The sequence below is a fragment of the Gadus macrocephalus genome, chromosome 2 (genome assembly GCF_031168955.1).
Source record: "Gadus macrocephalus chromosome 2, ASM3116895v1".
Lineage (NCBI taxonomy): Eukaryota > Metazoa > Chordata > Actinopteri > Gadiformes > Gadidae > Gadus > Gadus macrocephalus.
Genome location: NC_082383.1, coordinates 21,819,850 through 21,841,337, shown reverse-complemented (window position 1 = coordinate 21,841,337; position 21,488 = coordinate 21,819,850). Strand labels below are relative to the sequence as shown.

Here is a 21,488-nt window from a genome sequence, read left to right as displayed (position 1 = left end):
TTGGCAAAGTTAGAACATTTACAAATTCACAAGGATATGCAGTTCCAAAGATTGATTGTATCGGTCTGGCAAACTGGTACTTTTAAGTGTTATAAAAACATTCAAAGTTTTACAACATTAAATAATGTTATATTTATCATCAATTGTGTGGATAAAAAAGCCACTGAATTGTCTATATATGTTATTGCATATGAAAGACCAAAAGCAACATGTGTGTCAAATCCATTTTATTCAATCAAGAGTAACTTCTTTTCACTGGACTGGACGGACCAACAGTAAATCACAGATAGAACATTTTCATTTCTTCCCTCAAACTAAGGTATTTATTTTACTCCGGGTTTTCACTTTCACAACTGTGGAAACGGGGATAAAGTTTCACAACTGATAAATTGTACTCCAGACACTCGAATAAGTCACAGATCTGGAAGCACTGGAGTAAAATGTATCCGTTCTATTTTTTTCCAATACAACTCAACATCAAGCCTCATCTCTCCTGAACAGCATCTCTCTAAACGTAGTAGTTAATAGAAGGCTGGGTATTTAAGTAGACCAGCGAGTGGGTAAAAGTGCATGTGTGGAAGAACATTTAGCTTTTATAGCAGACGCTGCTGCACCAAGGGGCGTAGTTACGACTGAGGCTGAGAAAAGTCTCATACAATCACAATGGGGGTTACTACAAAGGCGATACTCGAGTATGTATAAAAAAAAAACATCAAAAAACTGGACGGAATATGAATATGATGATGATTCAGGACCTGGTCCGATCGCTGGTAAGCAAAGATTTTTCTGGTGTTCGGTTAAAGGTGACATATTACACCGCCAGGTGTAACACATCTAGGTGTGCTATCCCAGCACACCTAGATGTGTGCTGGATAGATCAGTGTACCAGCAAACTCTGTGGACTTCAGCAAACGTGGCTCATCTCTCCGTCATACTTCTAGGTGGACACGCCCACTTTTGATGTCAGAAGAGGCCGATTTTCTAAACGTGCGTTTAACCGCTAATCACGCTCGCACCTGTTGGTTTAAAATGTCACAGTTTAGACACGTTCGTTTGTTTTTTTTCATAGGAAAAAGTCCAGATGTATGCAAAAGTACAACCTGCAAACTCTGATTCCCGAAACCCTTTCCCCCCCCCCCCCCCAACGGGTCAACCCGAACTAGTCAAACTTCAGGACTCCTTCGAAGCCGTCGTAGGTGAAGGGTTCCCGGACGGGGCTGCAGCTCTCCTGAGCCAGGCAGGCCATGCGGTTGGTGTCGCAGCTCTGCTCCGACCGGGGCTTGATGTACACGGCGTCCGGCGACTCGCTGGACGGGTCCACGTCAAAGTAGTTGTGGGGCCGCAGGAGGACCCCGCCGCCGTTCCCCACCGTCACCGTGTTGGGGACGTCCTCCGCGTGCGGGATGTGGAGGAAGCCCGTGGTGATCCAGGCCACCAGATCCTGGGTCGGGGGACAGGGTGGAGTGTTTTTTAAAAAAAAAAAAAAATAACTGGTCGGTCGATGACAGTGTGCGAGTCCGATGTGCTTGCTCTGTTCTGGGGGGTGAACGCACTAGCGGTGACTATTCGTGATTATTTCGACCACTATTGCGTTTGCGATTTAGTATGCGTTTTTTTGCGAAGCAATAAATCATTCTACGGCATGACCAACACGACATTGGAAGCAGTCAACGTATAAACGGCTCTTTAGGCCAGGCCTATGTGTCGAGATGAATGGACGCATGAATTGATATTATAACATCTTTATCTCACTATTGAATTGTAAAAGAAAGTAACTGACAATTCCCTGCAGCCTTCGCTGATTTGCTTATCGCGTTCTTTCCCACTGAGGCTCATTGAACTGAGTGCACCCCGGTTGCGCCATAGTGCAGCTGAGCATGGTGTCACCGCAGCCATTAGGGGACGATGATTCCCTCGTTTCCTTTGTGGTTGGAGGAGATACCAGGTGGTTCTGGGAGTTATGACAGTGTTGGGAATTCTAACGGGAGCGGGAATTATGACAGGGGTGGGAGTTATCAGGGATGGGATTCATAACGGGGTTGGGAGTTATAACAGGTGTGGGAAACATCACAGGGGTGGGAGTTATCAGGGGTGGGATTCATAACAGTGGTACAACAGAGATGTATGTCTTGTTAGGGGATGTAACAGTGATGGAAGCCATTAAAGTGTCGGGGGGCTTGAAATAGTTAATTCTCACCACAGTGTCGTGAGAATTAATCGTGTTGTGAGTCGTGTTCTCTTGTGACACGTGTGCGGAGCGACGTGAAGAATGACGCTAGCATCGAAAGAATGAGTCCCACTGCGGCCACTTAAACGTGTATCCCAGCAGCTGAGGAATGCTTAGCTGGGCATTGTGTGAGAGCAGCCATACATTGGAGCCATGCCACGCTCCGCCTCATCTGTCATTGATAAGGGGTCAACGCAGACTAGGGCTTTGACTTTTGCCCAAAAATCATATTCGAAGTTTGTTTGATTAATATTCAAATATATTCTAATATTTATTGATAATATTTTGACCATTAAATGCCTTCAGTAAGACCTGGATTGGGCTTCGCGAGGTTTGTTTACCGGCGTTGCTATGGTTACCTGTCTTGCGTGTTCCAACCAGTGTTGCCAGATTGGGACTGAGTTCCCGCCCAATCTGGCAACACTGGCTCCAGCGCGTTACAGCCAGTGTTGTCATATTGGGCGGGAACTCTGACCCAATCTGGCAACACTGGTTCCAACGGTTTATTAGGTTTCTAATCAATCGCTGTCTAATCAATACTTCATTCACTGCCTCTTCCGTGGTCATTACAATATTATGAATAGACTGCGTGGGGTTCTCCGACGTCTCTCCCTCTTGGCCTGCCCATAACAGGTTCCAATATTAAGGGCTGCCTAATATTTGTTCGAATCTTGATTTATTTTTTGATATTCTAATTATATTCGAATAACGAAGTTCGGAGTCAAAGCCCTAACGCGGACAGTGTAAATACCTCGTTGTCGATGCTCTCGTCGTCCGCGATGTACTTGCTGAAGTCCACCGCTGGGCTCCAGATGTCGTTCTGACTGTACAGACTGCTGCTGGTCTGCTCCGCGTCTTTGTGCTTGGTGATAGCCACCTTGTATCTAGAAAGAGAGAGTTTAGATTAAGATGGTAAACAGACTGCATTTATACAGCGCTTTCCTAACCGGTGGCCACTCGAAGCACTTTGCAGTATTGCCTCCCATTCACCCATTCACACACCGACGGCGGTGTCAGCCATGCTAGGTGACAGCCAGCTCTTTGGGAGCAGTTAGGGGTTAAGTGTCTTGCTCAGTGACCCCTCGACACTTGGATGGAACTAGCAACCTTGTGGTTACCAGCCAACCCGCTCTACCTCCTGAGCCTCTTGCTGCCCCATTAAGAGCGGCGATCTGAAGGCTAAGCAGAGACTGGTGTCTCAGAAGGTTTGGTTCAATGCTCCTCCAGCCATTGGGGACCTGGGTACTTCCGGTTGTCAGATTCCAAGGAACAGCGTCCAGCAATACAGAACCCGGATCCGAGGTGTTTGACCAACGCACAGTGCTCATGAAAACACGTCGTCCACCAAGCACAACAGAGGAACGGGATTTTAATGAGTAGCTTGTATCACTGACAAATTGACGGTTAGAGGAAAAACATAAGCATAAATGTTTTACTAATATTCTCTTCGGCAAACTTTAGCATTCACCTCCGCCATCGAACCGTTAAAGACCCACCTCGACCACGACATGGCCTTCTCCTCCGGCGCGCTCTCTGGGAGGGGGTCCCCGGCGAAGGTGGTGACCTGGAGCCGGTAGGAGCGCTCGTGGCCCCAGCGGTTCAGCGCCCTGCTGGCGACGTGGAGGTAGCGCGGCGTCACGGTGCCGTAGCGCAGAGCCGCGGCCTGCGGGGGTCAAAAGCAAAGCGTGAAGCAACAGCCAGGTGGACGGTCACGGGGGCCAAACGGGGGCTGGTAGAGCTGCATAGGTACGACTCACGAGACGCAGATGGAGAGAGAGAGCGAGCGGGAAAGAGCCAGGATTTCAAACGAAACAGCGTAAAACAACCGTAGTCCATCATCGAGATGATTCAGAGAAGGCAGGCCTTGATTGGTCATAAACGACCTGGGAGGGATCTCGTTCTGAGGTCAACTACGCGGTCCATTAGAAACAGACGTTCTTCTCACTGCACATTACGCACACTTACAGCTGATAAAGGCTATGGCCTGCGCAGCAAATCTCAAATAGTCGCTCTTAAATCGTACCTACAGCACCTTTTAAAGATTTACATTTTGCAAGTCCGGTTGGAATCTGCCTTTGAGAGCCAAAATGTAAATTTATTATATCTTTACATTTTTGTAAATATATGTTATTCTATCTTTGGAGCGATTCGGTGGCATGACTTTCCATATACAGGTATACACAAACCTTAAGGAAGGCCGATCCCTAACAGCCATCCACCGGCATAAGCCCTGCGTTTTAGATAAAAGATGGATTCAGAAGGAGAGGGACCTTTTCCGTTTTGAGTTGTTCCTCCACCAGTTGAGGAACCATGGCGTGATGGCTCGGGTTCCAAGGCATCGACACGTTGGTGTACTTCATGTCTTTGGTCAGGAACACATTTTTCACTCCTGTGGAGAACATGGGCAACATTTTTACAGTCACACATAGCCGTTCATTTTCAACATGATTTGCCATCCAACCATAGATATTCTTTTTTCAGCAGCGGGATGTATCATTTAAGCATTTGGTTTCATGAAGAATGATCGTGGGAAGACAAGTTTTGAGTGTATCACCGAGCATTTCAGAGAGAAACAGGTTTAAAAGATTATAATAGGAGAATAGGCAGTGGTCAATGCTTTAGACTGATTGGTTGAATCATGGAAACAAATAATGGAAAACTGTATATTAGATACATGTACATTTAAAAAGAGTCATGGATCTTTGATAATTTGTTTTGTGGATCACATTATATTACTAATAGCCAAGAAGTTTGTACAATTGTAATGTAGTGTAGTAAACTGTAGTAAAACAATAATATAAATGTTGTATTCAACACCATGAAATTCATGGAAACAAACAAACATGTATTATTGTAATGTTATATTTGATACATTACATATTGTTGCTTATATAGCTGTATGTATATGGTTGTATTGATATTGTTAGGCGTCTTCTTGTTTGACCGAGGGAGAACCCCAAAAGATGATGTTGTGCTCTGGTATGACTGAAGATATATGGTTCACATCACGTTGCATCAAACCAGAGCATATGCGACTGCAGGGAGCAAATCAATTGGTAATTCTAGTGGGATATTAATCTAGCGGTCCCTTGCCATGTTTGTATTGATTGATTTATTGATTGACTTCTACAGATTGATCAGGGGCGTATCCACATGGGGGCCAGGGGTGGGACACGGCCACCATTGGTAAGAGGTTGGCCCCCCCCCTCCCCCCGAGTCTGAAGAAATAAAAGAAAAAATCCTGAACGGAAATAGTCTAAAGAAAGCTGAAATATATGCATTATTATTTTGACTTATAATAATTAATTTAAAGGCTTATATTTTTATATTATGAATAAATATTGCACAGACGGATTTGATACCCCACAGACCTCCTTAGGGCCATGAGACAAACACCTCCCCCCCCCCCCCTCTTTACGCCTTAAAAATGTGAATGCAAATATCGCACCAGAGAAATGAAGACCAAACTATACTTCAGCACTCACCCAACACATCCATGTCCACTTTGAAGTTGACAAAGTGGGTGTGAATGTTCCCCAGGACCTTGTCCGCCACCTGGTGGCCGTATTTCTTACTGCCCTCCACCAGGTAGGACGTGGACATGTAGCCGGTGGCGTGCACCTTGGCCTCCAGCGCGCCGTTCTGGTAGAACACGAAGTCCCACATGTAGTCGTAGTTGCCGATGGCCGTGATGGTCCTGAACACCAGGGCGCTGTTCACCAGCCCGCCGTAGCTGTTGCTGAAGAAGTCGGAGAAGTGCCGGCGGAGGGGCTGTCCCGTGTTGTGCTCGAACACGCAGATGGAGTTCTTGAAGCGCACGGGCGCCGACACGTCGATGTAGCGGTGCGTGGTGATGTAGGCGGCGTCGTAGGGGCAGTCGACCCCCCGCGCGAGCTCGTGGGCGAAGCGGCCGATGCCGATGCTGGAGTCCAGGAACTTGGTGAGCGCCATGCCCGGCGTGACGGAGCCGTACACCGACATGGCCTCCTGCACGCTCAGCTCGTACACGATCCGCTCGCCCTTGAAGCGCACGTCGAACGCACGCATGCCCGTGAGGGAGCTCAGGCCGAAGGCGAAGCTCCAGTCCAGGTAGAGGACGTGATTGTTCTCCACGCTGAAGCGCTTCCCCTCGGGGTAGTACTGCAAGGGCGGCACCTGCGTGGTGGATGAACCCGCATTTAAGACATACACAAAATGAGAGAGTTCGGGAAGTCTGAAGTATGAAAGACAACGACTTTATTATCACTTGCGAAGATGAAGGCACAAAGCCTTGAGTTTGTTTGCCAAAGACCCAATGAGTCACCCCTGCCTAAATGCCCCATTCGGCCCCGTAGGCACACACTACATCATCCATACGTCATTGCCTCCTCCAATGCACTCTTTCCGTGCGTAGATTTAGTGCGCTGTTTACCGGTTTTTGTAGCAACAAACATTTAAAGGTCCCATGGCATGCCACTTTATGGATGCATTAATATAGATGTAAGTAGCAGGATTTGAAGACGTTCCCGAAATTCAGACTTGGTGCATAATTACAGCCACTACGAGCCAGTCACACATTGAGCTTTCCCCAAATGCGCCGTTTCGATGTCTGTAGCTTTTAATGCAAATGAGGAGAGAGGCGGGTCATGAGGAGGGTGGGGGGTGTGGCCCTGAGCAGCTTGCAGCCACGGTACCATGCGCTCTGTTTACAGTGGATGTATCGCAATGGCGAGGCGCACAGAGCCTTTAGCCGTGTTCTGTAAATATTCTAGAAGGAACACACGGGAGTCCTGGAGCTCTATATGCGCCATAACGCCAACAGCAGAACGGTTATCCAAATAACAAGGAAGTGTACAACACTTGCGTTACAGTCCTAGAGCTCTATATCTAAATAATATCATATAATACATAGATATCTATATCATACAATGCATATGATCATGGCCAAAAGCTGTGTGAGCCTCCAGACGATATTATGAATCACAAACGACTTTGTCGGGTTCTGCGACGTCTCTGGTTCTTCCACTTTCACATCAACCTGAAGTCGACTGAACCGCGCGCTGCCTGCTGCCGGCTGCGTGCTGCCGGCTGCCCGCTGCCGGGCGATGGTGCTTCGCGGCAACCGGCGGCAGGCAGCATGTCGCAGTTCATGTATTTCAGGGAGTCAAAGCCAAAGTTCCTTTCCCCCAATTCCTTCTCAACCATGGCTGAGATAACCCCAACTACAGTCTCGTTGTGGAAATACAAGAGACGTCAAAGAACCGACGTGTTATTATGTGCCATAACATCAACAGCAAACACTTGCGTTACAGTGTGTGTAACGCATCACACACACACACACACACACACACACACACACACACACACACACACACACACACACACACACACAGTCGTGGAAATATCAATCATAACTATAAATATACAATCACATACAAATTATATTAACCTTGTTTATCTAATTATTACATTAGAAGGAACTGTATTCATTCTCCCTGTATCTTAAAACACATCCCTTCTCTCTTTTAACTGAGAGAGGTTAATGTAATTCGTATTTGAGTTCCCACTGGAGCCAGTCAGTCTGGTATTGAAATCAGGCCAATCGACTGACTTCTTTGTTGTGTAAACTGTTTACAGCCATGTCTTACAGACCTGCAGACATGTCCAATATCCACCAATTGTATTACAAATTTACTTGGCCTAAGGTCAAGGTGTATCCTTGGTAACCTTTGCTGCCAGTACTTTTCCCATGATCATGCCTTAAGATTAAATCAAATATTTCGCTGTCCGACGTGTCCGTGAGAGAACTTTCTCTTCATCACACACACACACACACACACACACACACACACACACACACACACACACACACACACACACACACACACACACACACACACACACACACACACACACACACACACACACACACACACAAGTGGCGCTCGCACGGTCGTGCTATTGGCGGGCCAAATTCTCTGGGCAGGCAAGGCAGGGAAAGGTGAGGGGCTTAGAACCCTTATGACGAAATAAGGGACCACATTCCAAATCAACGCGCTTCAGCCTCCGTTTTTCAAAGGCGAGCAGAACACCTAGTGCTCGTTTTACACCGAAAGCAAGTTTTAGCCATTGGGGGACCATAGGCAGGCTAGGGGGACTCATTTATGTAAGAAAACCTCATAAAGTGAGATTTTCATGCCATCCGACCTTTAACAGGTCAAGCTTGAGGCCGCCTAAACCCTTCACCTGGCTTAGGAGCCATAATGATAACAGTTTGGGAGTGGAGAGTGATACCATGTTCACTCAAGTTTCTCCACAATTATTGGATTAACATTATAGCGTATAGGCAAGATAATAATTACATATTATCATTAAAAGTAAGAGTAAAATCTCTCCCATACCTGCAGGGGTCGGACCTTGGGCTTCAGGGAGCCGTAGTCGGGTGTTTCCTTGTAAACGATTTTGCTCACGTTGCCAGCCTCGTATTGCTCTCGGAGGTCCTCCACCGTGTTGAAGTACTGACCGTTATAAAGCACGCGTTCGACGGTCCATTCTGACTCGTTCAGGCTCTGGTGTTTGACCTGGACCTCCAGCCCCACCGGGTGGATGTACATGCCACTCATGTCCCTGAAGAAGGAGATCCAGGTGATCCTGTCCCCGGATTTGACCCCGCGGGGCATCTGCTCGAACTCATTGATAGTTTTGTCCTTGTCCACGTCGAAGCTCTCCTTCAGAAGTTTATGGAGTTTGGAGTATACCTGCGCGCGGGTAAACTTAAAGAGCAACGCGTACTCCCCGATGGTCACCGTGCGCGCACTGATGGGCAGCGTCTTGTTGTACCTCTTCTGCGTGACGTCTTTGAAGTATGTTGGGTTGGGGAGGGGGCCCACCACGTACTCTATGATCTGACCGTTCGCGCCGTGGAACACCACGGCCGTCGCCTCCCGCGAGGGCATGGTGCTATTCTGGTCAAGGTAACCCAGCGCGTCTTTCTTCTTGGGTAGCGACAGCTCTATGAGAAACAGAAAGTTCTGCGACGGTTTGGCCAACGCGTCGTTGGTTAAGTCCAGACTCTTCTGTCCGAGCATGTAGTCCCGCACCTGCGTGTACTCATCGCGGGTCAGGTCGGCGAACACCATGCTGCGTGCGTCGTGCTCCCCTTTGGGCGGGAAGCGAGGCTTGACGGCGCATCTGGGCGCCTTTTCGGAGCTCATGCAGAGGAAGACGATGTTCATCGTGAGAGAGACGACGCCGACGATGGCCAAAGTCCACTTGAGACACGAATGCAGCCTGTTCGCTACCATTTTGCTGAACTTCACAGCGATAGTGTGGGTGAGAAAAAAAAAAGGCAAGCGAGGGGGGCTCGATCGAGAGACCGCTGAAGAAGAGCCCCTTGACGCAAGTAGCGGCTCCAAAAAGTGTGCTTGGAGAAGACACCACCCATCCCCCGAACTACTCCCCCATTCCCCACCCCAAACAAAACCCGTCCCCTCCCCCATTTAAAAAAAAGTCTCTTCTCTTCAGATCGGGGGATTACGCAACGAATTGACGTGCATTCCATGTATGGAACTTCCCACCAGAAGTCCTTAACACACGCACTACATCACACACTCAGCCCATGCAACTCAGACAGAAACGCTCGACAGGTTGCCCTTATTTTACCTTTCATGTTCGTCATTCAGGTGGTTATCCTGATGTCAGATCCAGCACCAGGCAGAAAGTTATTTCTCCTGCCATCTCGGGATATTTGAGAGGCGTTCTGGTGTAGTTCCTCTTGCCCAGAGAATGACCCCTCTGATTTATAGAGGGAGCGGAGCGGGCGCCAAATAGGCCTACAACTGCAGATGCATGCGCAAGGCTCTCACAGAGCGCTAGTGAGGGTTTGGGTGAAAGTGCGTCCATGGCTTGGTGTTTCCGCTTCACTTCGGGCACGACCCACCGTGACGTATTATTTTACAACAAATAGACTATGACCTGGCCCACACATCGACAAAATAGGCTGCTTTGTTTTTTAATGTTTCATGTTATGGGCAAATTCACGTTTATTTATTATTTTTTATCAAATTGCACACATGGCCCCCCTGGCTGCTGCCTGCGTAGGCTAATCCGCTTCTGCCCACCCGGCATAATAAAGCTCCCGTAGTCCTATGGACACCCAGAAACGATTGACTCTCATTCACATGGGATTGAATGAGGGTGGGTGCCGTCTTGAAGCATGATAACCATGAAGTATTTTAATCAGTTAGCCAAATACTTAGTTCACCAAATGTATCAATTTATATACCAATATATTTATAATATATGTATTGAATGAATGCGGTTATTTTATAATTACCAACATACAGGAATCCACATATTTTTTCAGAAAAAGTAGCCTGAAGCCTGATTCCAGATTCTTTGGCAAACAAACCAACTCGTGTTTTGTTGTTACATCTCTGCAATTGATAAAAAGTCTATCTTTCAAACTTTGGCTTTACCTCTTATTTTGTGTGTTAAAGTGTTAAAGAGTTACCACAACATACCGCACGTTTATCGACGACATAAACCCCTTTGTTTTTAAATCATTGCAATCCTCACACGTTCATATCCCCGTTTACCCACTGCAAATACCACCGTCGTTGTTAGAAATCACACACTCTGCAACTAGATGCTCATAGACCAACCCAGCGCTAGGCCAGAAGTTCAGAACAACCGAAGAGACGAGCGAATGACAAACCGGAGAGTATTTTGAACCAGCATGTGCATGGTCCTCCTTTGCAGCGTGCAGATGTTAGGCAGTGGAATCTGCATTTGCTGGAGGGTTTAATAACCAGTGGTCCATTTTAATTGTATTGCTTTTTTAATTGTCTCCTTTCCTCACCGTAGGCTATTCCTCTGTTGTTAACACTTATATATACAATATTCATCCCTGTTCCTTCTCTTTGTTCTTGTTTTTCAAATTGGATACACACACACACACACACACACACACACACACACACACACACACACACACACACACACACACACACACACACACACATTCTTGTTGTCTTTGATTTCATAACAGATGTAGTAAGGTTAAGCCATTAACTACTTAATCGTCAAATCCCGCCGGCGGGCAAGTTTTCGTTACACCAGGCCTTCCCCCCAACATGCTGGGTCAATTTTCGGCATCATACAGTTGAGTGTTATAGTCATGTCATACACCGTTTGAAAGCTTAGAATCTCAGGAATGTCATCCAATGTCAACCATATGGTGGAATAAATATGTTTAGCGAATATAGATCAAAAATATCCTAGTGTCTTAGGTCAAAATAGCCCCCCTCACCCTCCTCCTCCCTTGGTGCATTCTAACTTTATCGTCGTTGTGGATATCCTTAGCAATGAGTTGATACTTCATGTTGGGTCTTGAAATGTTCATAAGAGTCCGCAGAAACCGAATATAAATATTATTTTAGTATAATTACATTGTGTATATGCACAAGCCATCTTATACAAAGCAGCCGAAAAATAGAAAAGCGAAACGCTACTATGTTTTTTTGTAGAAAACTGCGATTCAGGGTTTGATTTCCGCTAATGTCGACTCTGATTCATTGAATCCACTGTGTTCGCCAGGGTCTCACCGTCTATGGGTCTCACGGTGACACACATGTCTGTAAGACCAATACTTCCTTGTTTACAAGCCTTACAAGCCAATGAGGCGATCACTATCAAAACGGGGCATGTATACTTTGATTGACAGCTACACCAGCAAACAGCAAGGGTCGGGGAAGGGATATCCTAATAGCCAATGAAAATACCTTTCTGACGATATCCAGCAAGTCAAACAACGTCTCACGTGTGGTTGAGAAAACAAATGCGCAAGGGGTGTGCGTAAACTAGCAGGCTCTTCCCCAGAGTTGGATAGCTAAAAAAAATATTTTTGTGTGATTATACCTGTCTCATTATATATCAGAACATCTGGTATGCTATCTAAATGGTTCACAAGGAAGCCCAGAGGGTAACCTTTCATTTGAGACCAAGATTATGCTTCTACATGTTTGGGTTCACTTTTGTTTACAGTATGCATTTTGGGTAGCCAAAGGTCTTTTTTGGAGTCTACAAAAGGACCCTGACCAGAACGAATGGACATATCATTACATAAAAGGAGCTGGAGGCTTAATCTTTTATGCTTTGTTGATCTGCTTTTACACAAAGCATCACAAGACCTAGGGCTAGGGCTCAGGGCCCCGTTTCCCGATATCGATGGATCTTCGCTCGTAAGATGGTTCGAAAGAGGGATCTTTCGAACCATCGATAATTTCTTTGGAGCGTTTCCCGAAACTCCTCTTAACGTGAACGCGCATTCGCTGCACTCACGACGATCGTAGGATTGTACCTGTCCACTGACATGGTGCTGAAACGGTCTATGACGCAGGGGGTGACGCAGGAATGTCGGAGGAAAATGGGGTTAAAAAGGGTTAAAATATCTCCCCATCAAGGCCAACCGCAGAGTAGCCTACGAAAAGAATAGATTGCAATAATATGAATGCTAAAGATATTAAAACACAATTGATTAAGCCTAGGCCGACATATATATCAGTCCTAATCCTGAGCGCACGATCGGGAGGTGGAAGTTGCGCTTTAGATGCCTTCACAAGTCCAGCGGAGGGCTCCAGTTTTCGCCGGCCAAGTCATGCGCTGTGATATGTGTGACAGCTATGTTGCACAACATTGCAGCTAAGGCTGGGGTAGCTTTGGTTGAACCGGAGGACATTGAGGACGATGACGACGAGGAAGATCGGTGTGAGGACGGCCTCCCTCATAACTACGTGGCTGGTTTTCATGCACGTCGTGTGATTGAGACTTTTTTTTAACCCCCTCCAACCTCCCACATGTCACTAAACATTCCCGTCAACGTGACCAATCCCCACCATATCCCAGCCTTTTGCCTGCTCCTTTGCATTTTTTTTTTTAAATATTTTTTATAATTAATATTTTTTATTATTTTCTTATTTTATTTTATTCTTACAATATTTTAGGCTACGTTTTATGAGTAGCCTATGTCAGTCTGCACAAATCCCCCCCACTTTCTCTCACACATTTTAAGTGCCCTGCCTGCTCAAACATTTCCTGGACTGTCTCTCTCAAACTAAGAACATAATGGCCCACATTAGGCTCAGACGCACGTGATACACCATTACCAATGTGTTATAATAAAACGCATCCAATGTCCGCTGGTTACGCCACTGAGGCTATAGTAGGCTAACGAGGCTCTTAGCGTCCTACGAGTACCCTGGAGCACTCGTTAGCTACGAGCGTTTTCAAGACGTTCGTTACCAAAGATGCTTTCGGGAAACGGGGCCCTGTAGTGTTTCCAAGGGATATGGAGTTACCCAGGGTACTGCAATCAGCTTGGTTTTGGAGTTGTGTGTAACCGGCCGGGAGGAAAAACAATATTGTAGTCTTCCCAGCACTGTGAGAGTACTTTATACAGTTATCATAATGTCATCAAATTCCACAGGTTCTCAGCTTTCCAAAGAGACCAAGCATGTGATTAGAGGTCATAAACGAAGGAGCAGTGCTCTCTAGAGTTGGCGCAGTGCAAAAACCAAAAAATGGCCAGAACACTAAGTGGTGCAACCCATGCAAACACGAACGTGAAGCTTTCCCTCAAACTTAAAAACGTAGCCTATCTAAGTAGCTTTCAGTTGTCACCCTACCAATCCAAATGTAAAACTGACATTTACAAATATGCAACAATAGCCAGAAAAGTACTTGGTTATGTGTTTTTTAAATTTATATTGACCATTCAAAATTGCAATCACTGCTGTCAGAAAAAAAAAGAAGAAAAATCTCGGAAACCCTAAATTTGTTGTTTCCCTCTCAAACGTGATTGGATTGTGCAGGCGCCACTGATTAGGACAGCCTTCAGCCTATCAGCAATCACCTTTGCCTTCCGCCAAAGTCAACTCCATGGTCAGATTTAGATGAGAGACGATTGTTGATTTGATTGATTAAAAAACAGAGAAGCTCACACATACATACAAACATAATACCAAGGGTCAGAAGTTTTACAAGAATTTTGATCGTGCAAAGTCAAGGCAGAGGCACTTGGTGTCTTTATTCATGCTTGAAAGATTAACATATTTTTTTTGAAAGGGAATAAGCTGATGAAGCTGACAAGTGACCAATGTTTACTGTTTAAAAATATATTTAATTAAATGCAAACCCCAGTGAATCATATGCTCTTGTTTCTCTGTTTTGAGATTCACACAGACTTAGCAGTCTTGTTTAAAGGATACAAATTGAGTTAATAAACTGAACTTGGAAATTGACTTAAATTGTTGCAGATTGTATCTCTGCTAATCTTATTAATCTACATAAATAAATATGAGCAGGTTCTCAATAGTAGGCTATTTCAAAGCCCCCCCAAATGAAGAACCTAGAATCGCCCTTCGACATACTTTGTACTTTTGTTACGTCATCAGTCCATTGCAGCCGTCCATTGTGTTTTTCTTTTAGTTGTTTGATGGGACTGCCAGTGTCATGTGACACAAGGGGGGGGTCTCGCATATAAACAGTGGAACATTGTGCACGTGCACATGCACACAGCCGTGCCTATATATGGCGCTGCAAACGTCTTGTGTGTGTTGAACTGCACTTCGCTAACTTTCAGGTTGTAGTGTGTTGACACAATCCATGCGCTGCTAGACCACCATTGAGGAAGGCACGACCACAGCTTCTAGCATGGAGCATGATAGAAGGAAGCATCTTTTGCATTATTTTCCTGACCTTTTGGGCATCAAAAGCTCTAAAAATGGCAGGCTAGAACTTGTAAAATGAGCAAGGAAATCAAAAGATGAGAGCTTAGGTGGCGCTATAACAAGGCCTGGAAGTTCGGCATTTAAATGGCCTGCCATTACCACTAGGAAGGTGCAATATGCATGAAACTTGCTGCACCATTCGTCATTATAAACAACTTTCAAATTCGCGACTCGTATGGTCAGAACATTTGGATATAGTGCAGTGACCACAACTTGACCAAAGGCCAAACCTAAATCTGATTGGTGCCGGAGCTGGTAAAAGCTGGAAACTCGGCACATATGTAACAGTTTACGATGGGACTGGTGTCCTATTCATAGCAATAAGGCCAAGGACGGCAGAGATAGTATTTTGCCAGTAGGTGGCAGCAAAGTATCAGGTTGTGTCTTAACGATTTTTTAATCGGGCCTATTTTCATTATTGATTTTATAATTGGTTATATAAGTCTAATTTGTTATAGCGTGCGACATTACACAAAATATACATCAGTTAATCACATGTAGGCCATCATTATATGCATATTTTTCCTGTTTTACAGAGCAATCCACATTTGCAGCACCATTCATTATCTGAAAATAGGCATGGAGGTACAACGTTCTAATCGTATATTCAACGTTTCAGACCACTGAGCGGAATACATATGTGTGTATAGGGGGTATGAGGTGCCGTATGTACAATTTTGCTCCTAAATAACGTTCTTCACTTGTTCAACATTTAGCAAGAGCTTTGCTTAACCTTTTCCCGGATTTGGCAAACACCCCTCAAAACTACACTGCAATTTTCGTGTCACTTTTATTTTTACATAGATACAATTTTAAACCTAAATCTAAAGCAAAATCTTTTGTATGAATCGAAATCCTAAAACTAAATGCTGAATCAAAATCCTATATCTAAACCTACATCCTCAATCTTATTATAAATTATATAGCCTATCTAAGCCTAAATCTTAAATCTAAATCTGAGAATTAGCATAGGCTGTTATGTATGTATTTAGGATTTTGATATTGATTGAAGATTTAGTATTAAGATTTAGGATTTAGATCCTAAGCCTTCCTGGTCCTGGGTTGACGTTCACTGGTCATGTGGTGTGTAGTAAAGCTGAGGCCGAGCATGCAGGGAACCTAGTGCACACACACACGCACACACACACACACACGCACACGCACACACACACACACACAGAGGGGGGGCTCCAGTTGACATGAATCATATTTATTTGAAGAGATAATAAAGCCCCACTGATATGCTCAGCCTTCCTGCCCTTGCCTCTACCACACCATGCCCTAATCTCAGTCCTTTCATCTAAAACCCACAGTTCACACAAAGGTCAACTGCAAAACATCTCATAATTACGAGCCACTTTAAAACTGAGTGAGCGAAGGCAGAACAGATAAAGTACGGACTGATAAAGTAACTTGTGTCTTCTTCTCAAGCAGCGTCTGCGTTACTGCAGACGCTGCGTTACCCCAGCTTTGTGCCCCCCCCCCCCCGCAGCACAAAGCTGGCTCTTCGCGCCCTCACACGTCCATCATCACTCTCGGGCTGGAACCAGGTTTGTCGCATTGGTCGTTCACCTTGTCAGACCCGGTCGTAGACTCCGTTCATCACAGGTGCTTTCATCGTGCTTCCTAAGGACACCTCAAATGGGGTTGCGCACGCTCACCCCTTCTGCCTTTCTATCACACCGTTGCTGTGCACTGTGGCCAAAAATAAAAAGTGTTGTTTAAGAAATGTGGAGATTCTGCAAACTCGTGAAGGCGTCTCCGTGAATTCTTTTTTTTTTCTTCTATTAAAGAAACCCACAGTTGATTTGGAAAGTCTGTGATGGTGCATGATGTATACACTCACACCGCCCCTCGGGCCCGAAACCCCTTTAACCCCAATGCCCATTATCGGGGTACCCTTCAACCGGCGAGCACTGGAAATTGTAGGACATCTCCTTAAAGACTAGCCGGGGCCTTCGGTACTTCCTGGCGAGGGTAGACCATGCCACCTGCTACCCTGAAGCCCTGCCCCTCCGCTCCCCCACTGCTAAGGCAGTAGAAGTTGCGCTCGTGCTGCTGTTACGTCGGGGAGGGATGTCAAGGGGGCTAAAAGAAATCCTCTGTCGCCTCCAGGTAAAGCAGTTGAGAATGTCAGTGTACCGCCCACAATCAGACAGGCGGGCTCGTTGAGTGGAAGGCCGAATGCATCTCTCTTTAATTTAACAATGCTGTTGAAGTTGTTTGTAACACCTGCATAACTTGTTCTACTGTGCATGAGGAATCTGCAAACAGGCCTTGGACAAGGCACATGGACACAGTGTAGTCTGCTGGGCAGTCTTTCGTTATTGTGTTTGTTTTGAGTCTAACGATGGAGAGAGAGCAATGGACGCACAAGCGCGAGTATATTCTGGCTATGGCCGGGAACATGGTCGGTCTGGGCAACGTCTGGAGATTCCCCTATCTGTGCTACAAGAACGGTGGAGGTGAGTAACTTTCACCCGGAGAAAACTCCTTCAAAAGTGCATCCTGCAGAAAACAAGGCACATGGCAGAACTGGGTTTACAAGTGCACAATGTGCATTGTTTTTTATCTCGTCGATAAACGTGGTGCTCTTATACCCGGAATTACCTCAATATTAAACGTATTAACCAAAAGTTGGGCAATTAAGAGAATGCCTAAAAATTCGTTCCAGTTCCCATATGCAGGCCAGGCATGCCTGTGTAGAAATAGAGACTGCAAATTGACAGGTGGATGACAAACACCTAGAAATGTATAACCTAATGATTAGATAAATGGGTCTGCGTAATCGCTTAATCTAATGTAAATGTACGGGATGTTCTAATTCTTTTAACTAGTCCTGTCCCAGTCAACTTTGTTTGTTCCTGAATGGAATGTGGAACTGTGGACTGACCCAGATCACAGCGGTGTCTGTGTACACCGATGTTATCAACTGTTTTCCTTTGCAGAAAGTACTTGAATTGTGAATTACAAATAATTTATTTCAATCATACTTTAACTTTTTGTGCTTCGTTTAAAGTCTGATTGTCACGTACTTTTAAAAAGAAAACATGAACTTCTCAAAATAAAAATGCTAATTCTGCAACACTTAAAGGTCCCATGGCATGCTACTTCATGGATTGTTTTATATCAGAATCAGAATGTCTTTATTGTCATTGCACAAAGTGCCGCGAAATTGGGGTAGAGGCTCTCAAAATAAGTTAATAATGCTTTTTAAAACAAAAACTAAATGAGAAAAAGGGTTATTTTTAAAAAAATATATATAGAATGTTAAAGAACTCAAACAAATGTATATATTTTAAAATGTCAGCCAGTTTTAAAGGTCAGATTGGTATGATAATGGAATAATTTATAATTCTGCATTATTTAGAGAAATAACAGCTCTGGGGTAGAAACTGTTTTTAAGCCTGTTTGATTGTGATCTGTTTGCCCTGTAGTGCCTGCCAGAGGGCAACAGTTCAGACAGGTTATGTCCTGGGTGGGATGAGTCTCGGTCAATATAGGTGTTAGTTGGCCCCTAACACCTTACTTAAAGACGTTCAGCCTTGGGGCAGAATTACAGCCACAACAAGCTTTCCACAAACGGGCCGTTTCTTAGAGGCGGGTCAAGGTGGAGGGTGGGGGTGTGGCCCCGTGCAGCTTGCGGCCACGGTACCATGCGCCAGTGTTTACAGTGGATGTATCGCGGTGGATTGGCTCGGATTCATAATATCATCCGGAGGCGCACACAGCTTTTGGCCGTGTTCTGCAAATATTCTAGAATACTCCGGGTGCTCTGGCGGGAGTCCTTGAGCTCTATATCTAAATAATATAATATAATATAATATATAGATATCTATATAATATTATAGATATTATCACGGCCAAATGCTTTGTGCGCCACTGGATGATATTATGAATCTCAAATAACAAAGAAGTGTACAACACTTGCGTTACAGTGTGTGTATATTCACACACACACACATGTGGCGCTCACACGGTCGGTCGTAGCTCATCGTCTCATTGGCGGGCCAAATTCTCTGGAAGGGCGAGGCAGAGAAAGGGGAGGTAACCTTGCCACCTTGCGACAACATATGGGGCCAAATTCGAAATCGGAGCGTCTGAGCTTTAATCTTTCAAAGGCGGAGCAGGATACCTAGTGCTCGTTTTACACCGGACGTCATTTCTAGCCACTGGGGGAACCATTGGCTGGCTGTTAGAAAACCCATCATGCAATGGGACCTTTAAAGTGGTATTGCAGTGTACTCATAAAAAGTGCACTTTATTTGTATTGTAAATTATACGTTAGTGTATGTAAATTGTATGTTCGTGTACTTACAGAAAGTATACTCAATTGCAAACACTTTTAAGTGGTAATTAGTCTACCACTTTTTGCTAATGGTTGAGTGCTTCTAGCCAAAGCACACACCCGTGTATGTAGCAAGCACCTGGTCTCTAGCCATTTAAATGGGGGATGCCACTCACAAACCAGACATCTAACAGTTAAAGGAGACATATTATGGTGTTTTCCCAACAAGTAAACATAGTATATGAGTTCCATAAAACGTGTTTTTGAAGCTGTTTGCTGGAAATAGCTTTTAGGAAAAAAAATCTTGCGAACCGCTATTCCCCTCTGATTCAGTCCCTTCAGAATGCGCTGTTTCTGGTGTCTGTAGCTTTAATGCAAATGAGCTGCTGCTGCCGAAGCTTCGGCGGCAGTCCGGCAGCTCTGTCTGAGAAGGGGATTGCACTCCCGGAACTGAGCTGCAGGCCTCCGCTGAGCTCAAACATCTCCGCCCAGCGCTCGTCCGCTTGGCCACAAAATCTTAGCTATGCTCTCATGGGAGGGGGATCTGGGAGGTAATATTTAAATGTGCCCCCGGCCCCGTCCTACGTTAGCCTGGTCCTACCAGACCATCGTACTTCATTTCATTTGTACAGAAGGTCTGGAACTGCTCAATTGACAGACGTTCACTCACTTGGAGGCGGGTGTCTGTTGAAGTTTTAAAATGATTGGATCAGCCCAGTGCCACTCTGGATCTGCCATAACCAATCGCATAGCGTTTGGTCCTGACGTATGTCATGCGACGGGACCGGCTCCTTCACCGCTAACGGAGCCAGCTGGAAAATCAAACTTTTCCCGAACCCGGTGGGGAGAAGCACCACAACATCATAGCCACCAACAAAACTCAGCAAAGCTTGTCCTTGCTCCGGCTTTAATTGATCGATTTCCGGCCGCGATCCCACAACAGACCGAATAGCTTCTCTCGTATCCTTCTCCATTGTCTGCCTCTGACTACAACTGAAACTGGCGCGCGAACTAGACGTCATCGTTCTCAGCCACTCCCTCTGTTCGCTGATTGGACCGCCAGAAATCTGGTTTCCATGTAACGCATTCATATTAAGCAGACCCAGACCTAGTACTGAAGTGAAATGAAAATTGAGCGGAAGTAGGTAGGCGGGCGGTGCACGCCAGGCTATTCCTACGTAGGGAGGGGGCGCCGAAACTGACTCGCTCGTTTGGTAACTGTAGGCGGGGTACTTCAAGAAATGCATATCTCAGTCAAAAAATCACGCACAGACCTTTTTCAAAGTTTGTACGCATGTGAGAGCACCAGAGCACGCATGTGGAGCTCACCCCAAAACCCAGGAAAAGTGTTTTTTTTCATAAAATGTCCCCTTTAAGAATTTACCAAGTTGCGAGTAGTTGACGTTAATTCACCGTCCTCCGATTGACTTCAATTTTGAAATGTAAAGTTTTATAGTTGGATATTTAAAATATAGGTATTTCAATTATAAAAGTAGTAGCTGGCGATACTATGGAAGAGTATTAGGGCCAAATGTGCTTTTTTTTTTCTCTGAGTTTAAAGTCGGAAAAGAGAGAATAAAATAATTCAGAATTCTGACTTTATCTCAGAATTCTGAGAACTCCCAAAAATGTTTACATGTAGCCCTAAACAAGACATTGTTTACAAGTGATGATGAGTATGGTGCCAGTATTAGTTCTTCCCAGTGTAAAAGGTTCCTGTTTCTTTACTTCACAGGTGTGTTCTTGCTGCCTTACTGTGTGTTAGCTCTTCTGTCTGGTGTTCCCCTTTTCTTGATGGAGAACGCGCTGGGCCAGTTCACCCAGGAGGGAACCATCACCTGCTGGAAGAAGCTATGTCCGCTGCTAGAGGGTACGCTAAACTGCCAGTGTTTCTCACGCAAGACGTGAGAAAAACTAGTTTCACAAGGGAATTCAGATTCAGAATTGAATGGCAATAACGTCATCAATACTGCGTCTATACAGACAGCTAGCAGGCACAATAGAGACATATCACCGGGGACTTGGTACCCCTTTAAGTTGCTATAGGTAAGATTGAAGTGTTGTAAAGAGAGGGAGCTCTCTGCTCCCTCCCTAGTTTATCCATCATTGGGTGTTGGAATCATGTACCTTTTTCACTTTTTAACCAATCAATCAAACAAACATTTTAGCTCTTACATCTAATAAAGCACCTTTAAACCGTATTGTC

The 21,488-nt window shown here is 45.2% G+C and overlaps 2 protein-coding genes across 5 annotated transcripts in view; one reads left to right on the top strand and one right to left on the bottom strand.

Moving 5' to 3' along the window:
• Positions 1-210: 210 nt before the first annotated feature.
• Positions 211-9,632, bottom strand: aoc2 (amine oxidase copper containing 2). The gene is made up of 6 exons (XM_060073529.1): positions 8,608-9,632; positions 5,713-6,382; positions 4,498-4,616; positions 3,724-3,890; positions 2,979-3,111; positions 211-1,441 (listed from the first exon to the last, which is right to left on the bottom strand). The coding sequence occupies exons 1-6, from the start codon at positions 9,508-9,510 to the stop codon at positions 1,160-1,162; spliced, it is 2,274 nt and encodes a 757-aa protein (XP_059929512.1). The 5' UTR covers positions 9,511-9,632; the 3' UTR covers positions 211-1,159.
• A 7,443-nt stretch (positions 9,633-17,075) lies between these two features.
• Positions 17,076-21,488, top strand: part of LOC132473451 (sodium- and chloride-dependent GABA transporter 3-like) — a 31,287-nt gene continuing 26,874 nt past the window's right edge. For all 4 annotated transcript variants that reach the window (XR_009529407.1, XM_060073593.1, XM_060073619.1 and 1 more), the window contains exons 1-2: positions 17,076-17,459; positions 21,018-21,152. Coding sequence is in view for 3 of the 4 variants with exons in the window: in XM_060073593.1 (XP_059929576.1) it covers positions 17,345-17,459; positions 21,018-21,152 (250 nt within the window). In the remaining variant the exon portion in view is untranslated. The remainder of the gene's footprint in view (positions 17,460-21,017; positions 21,153-21,488) is intronic.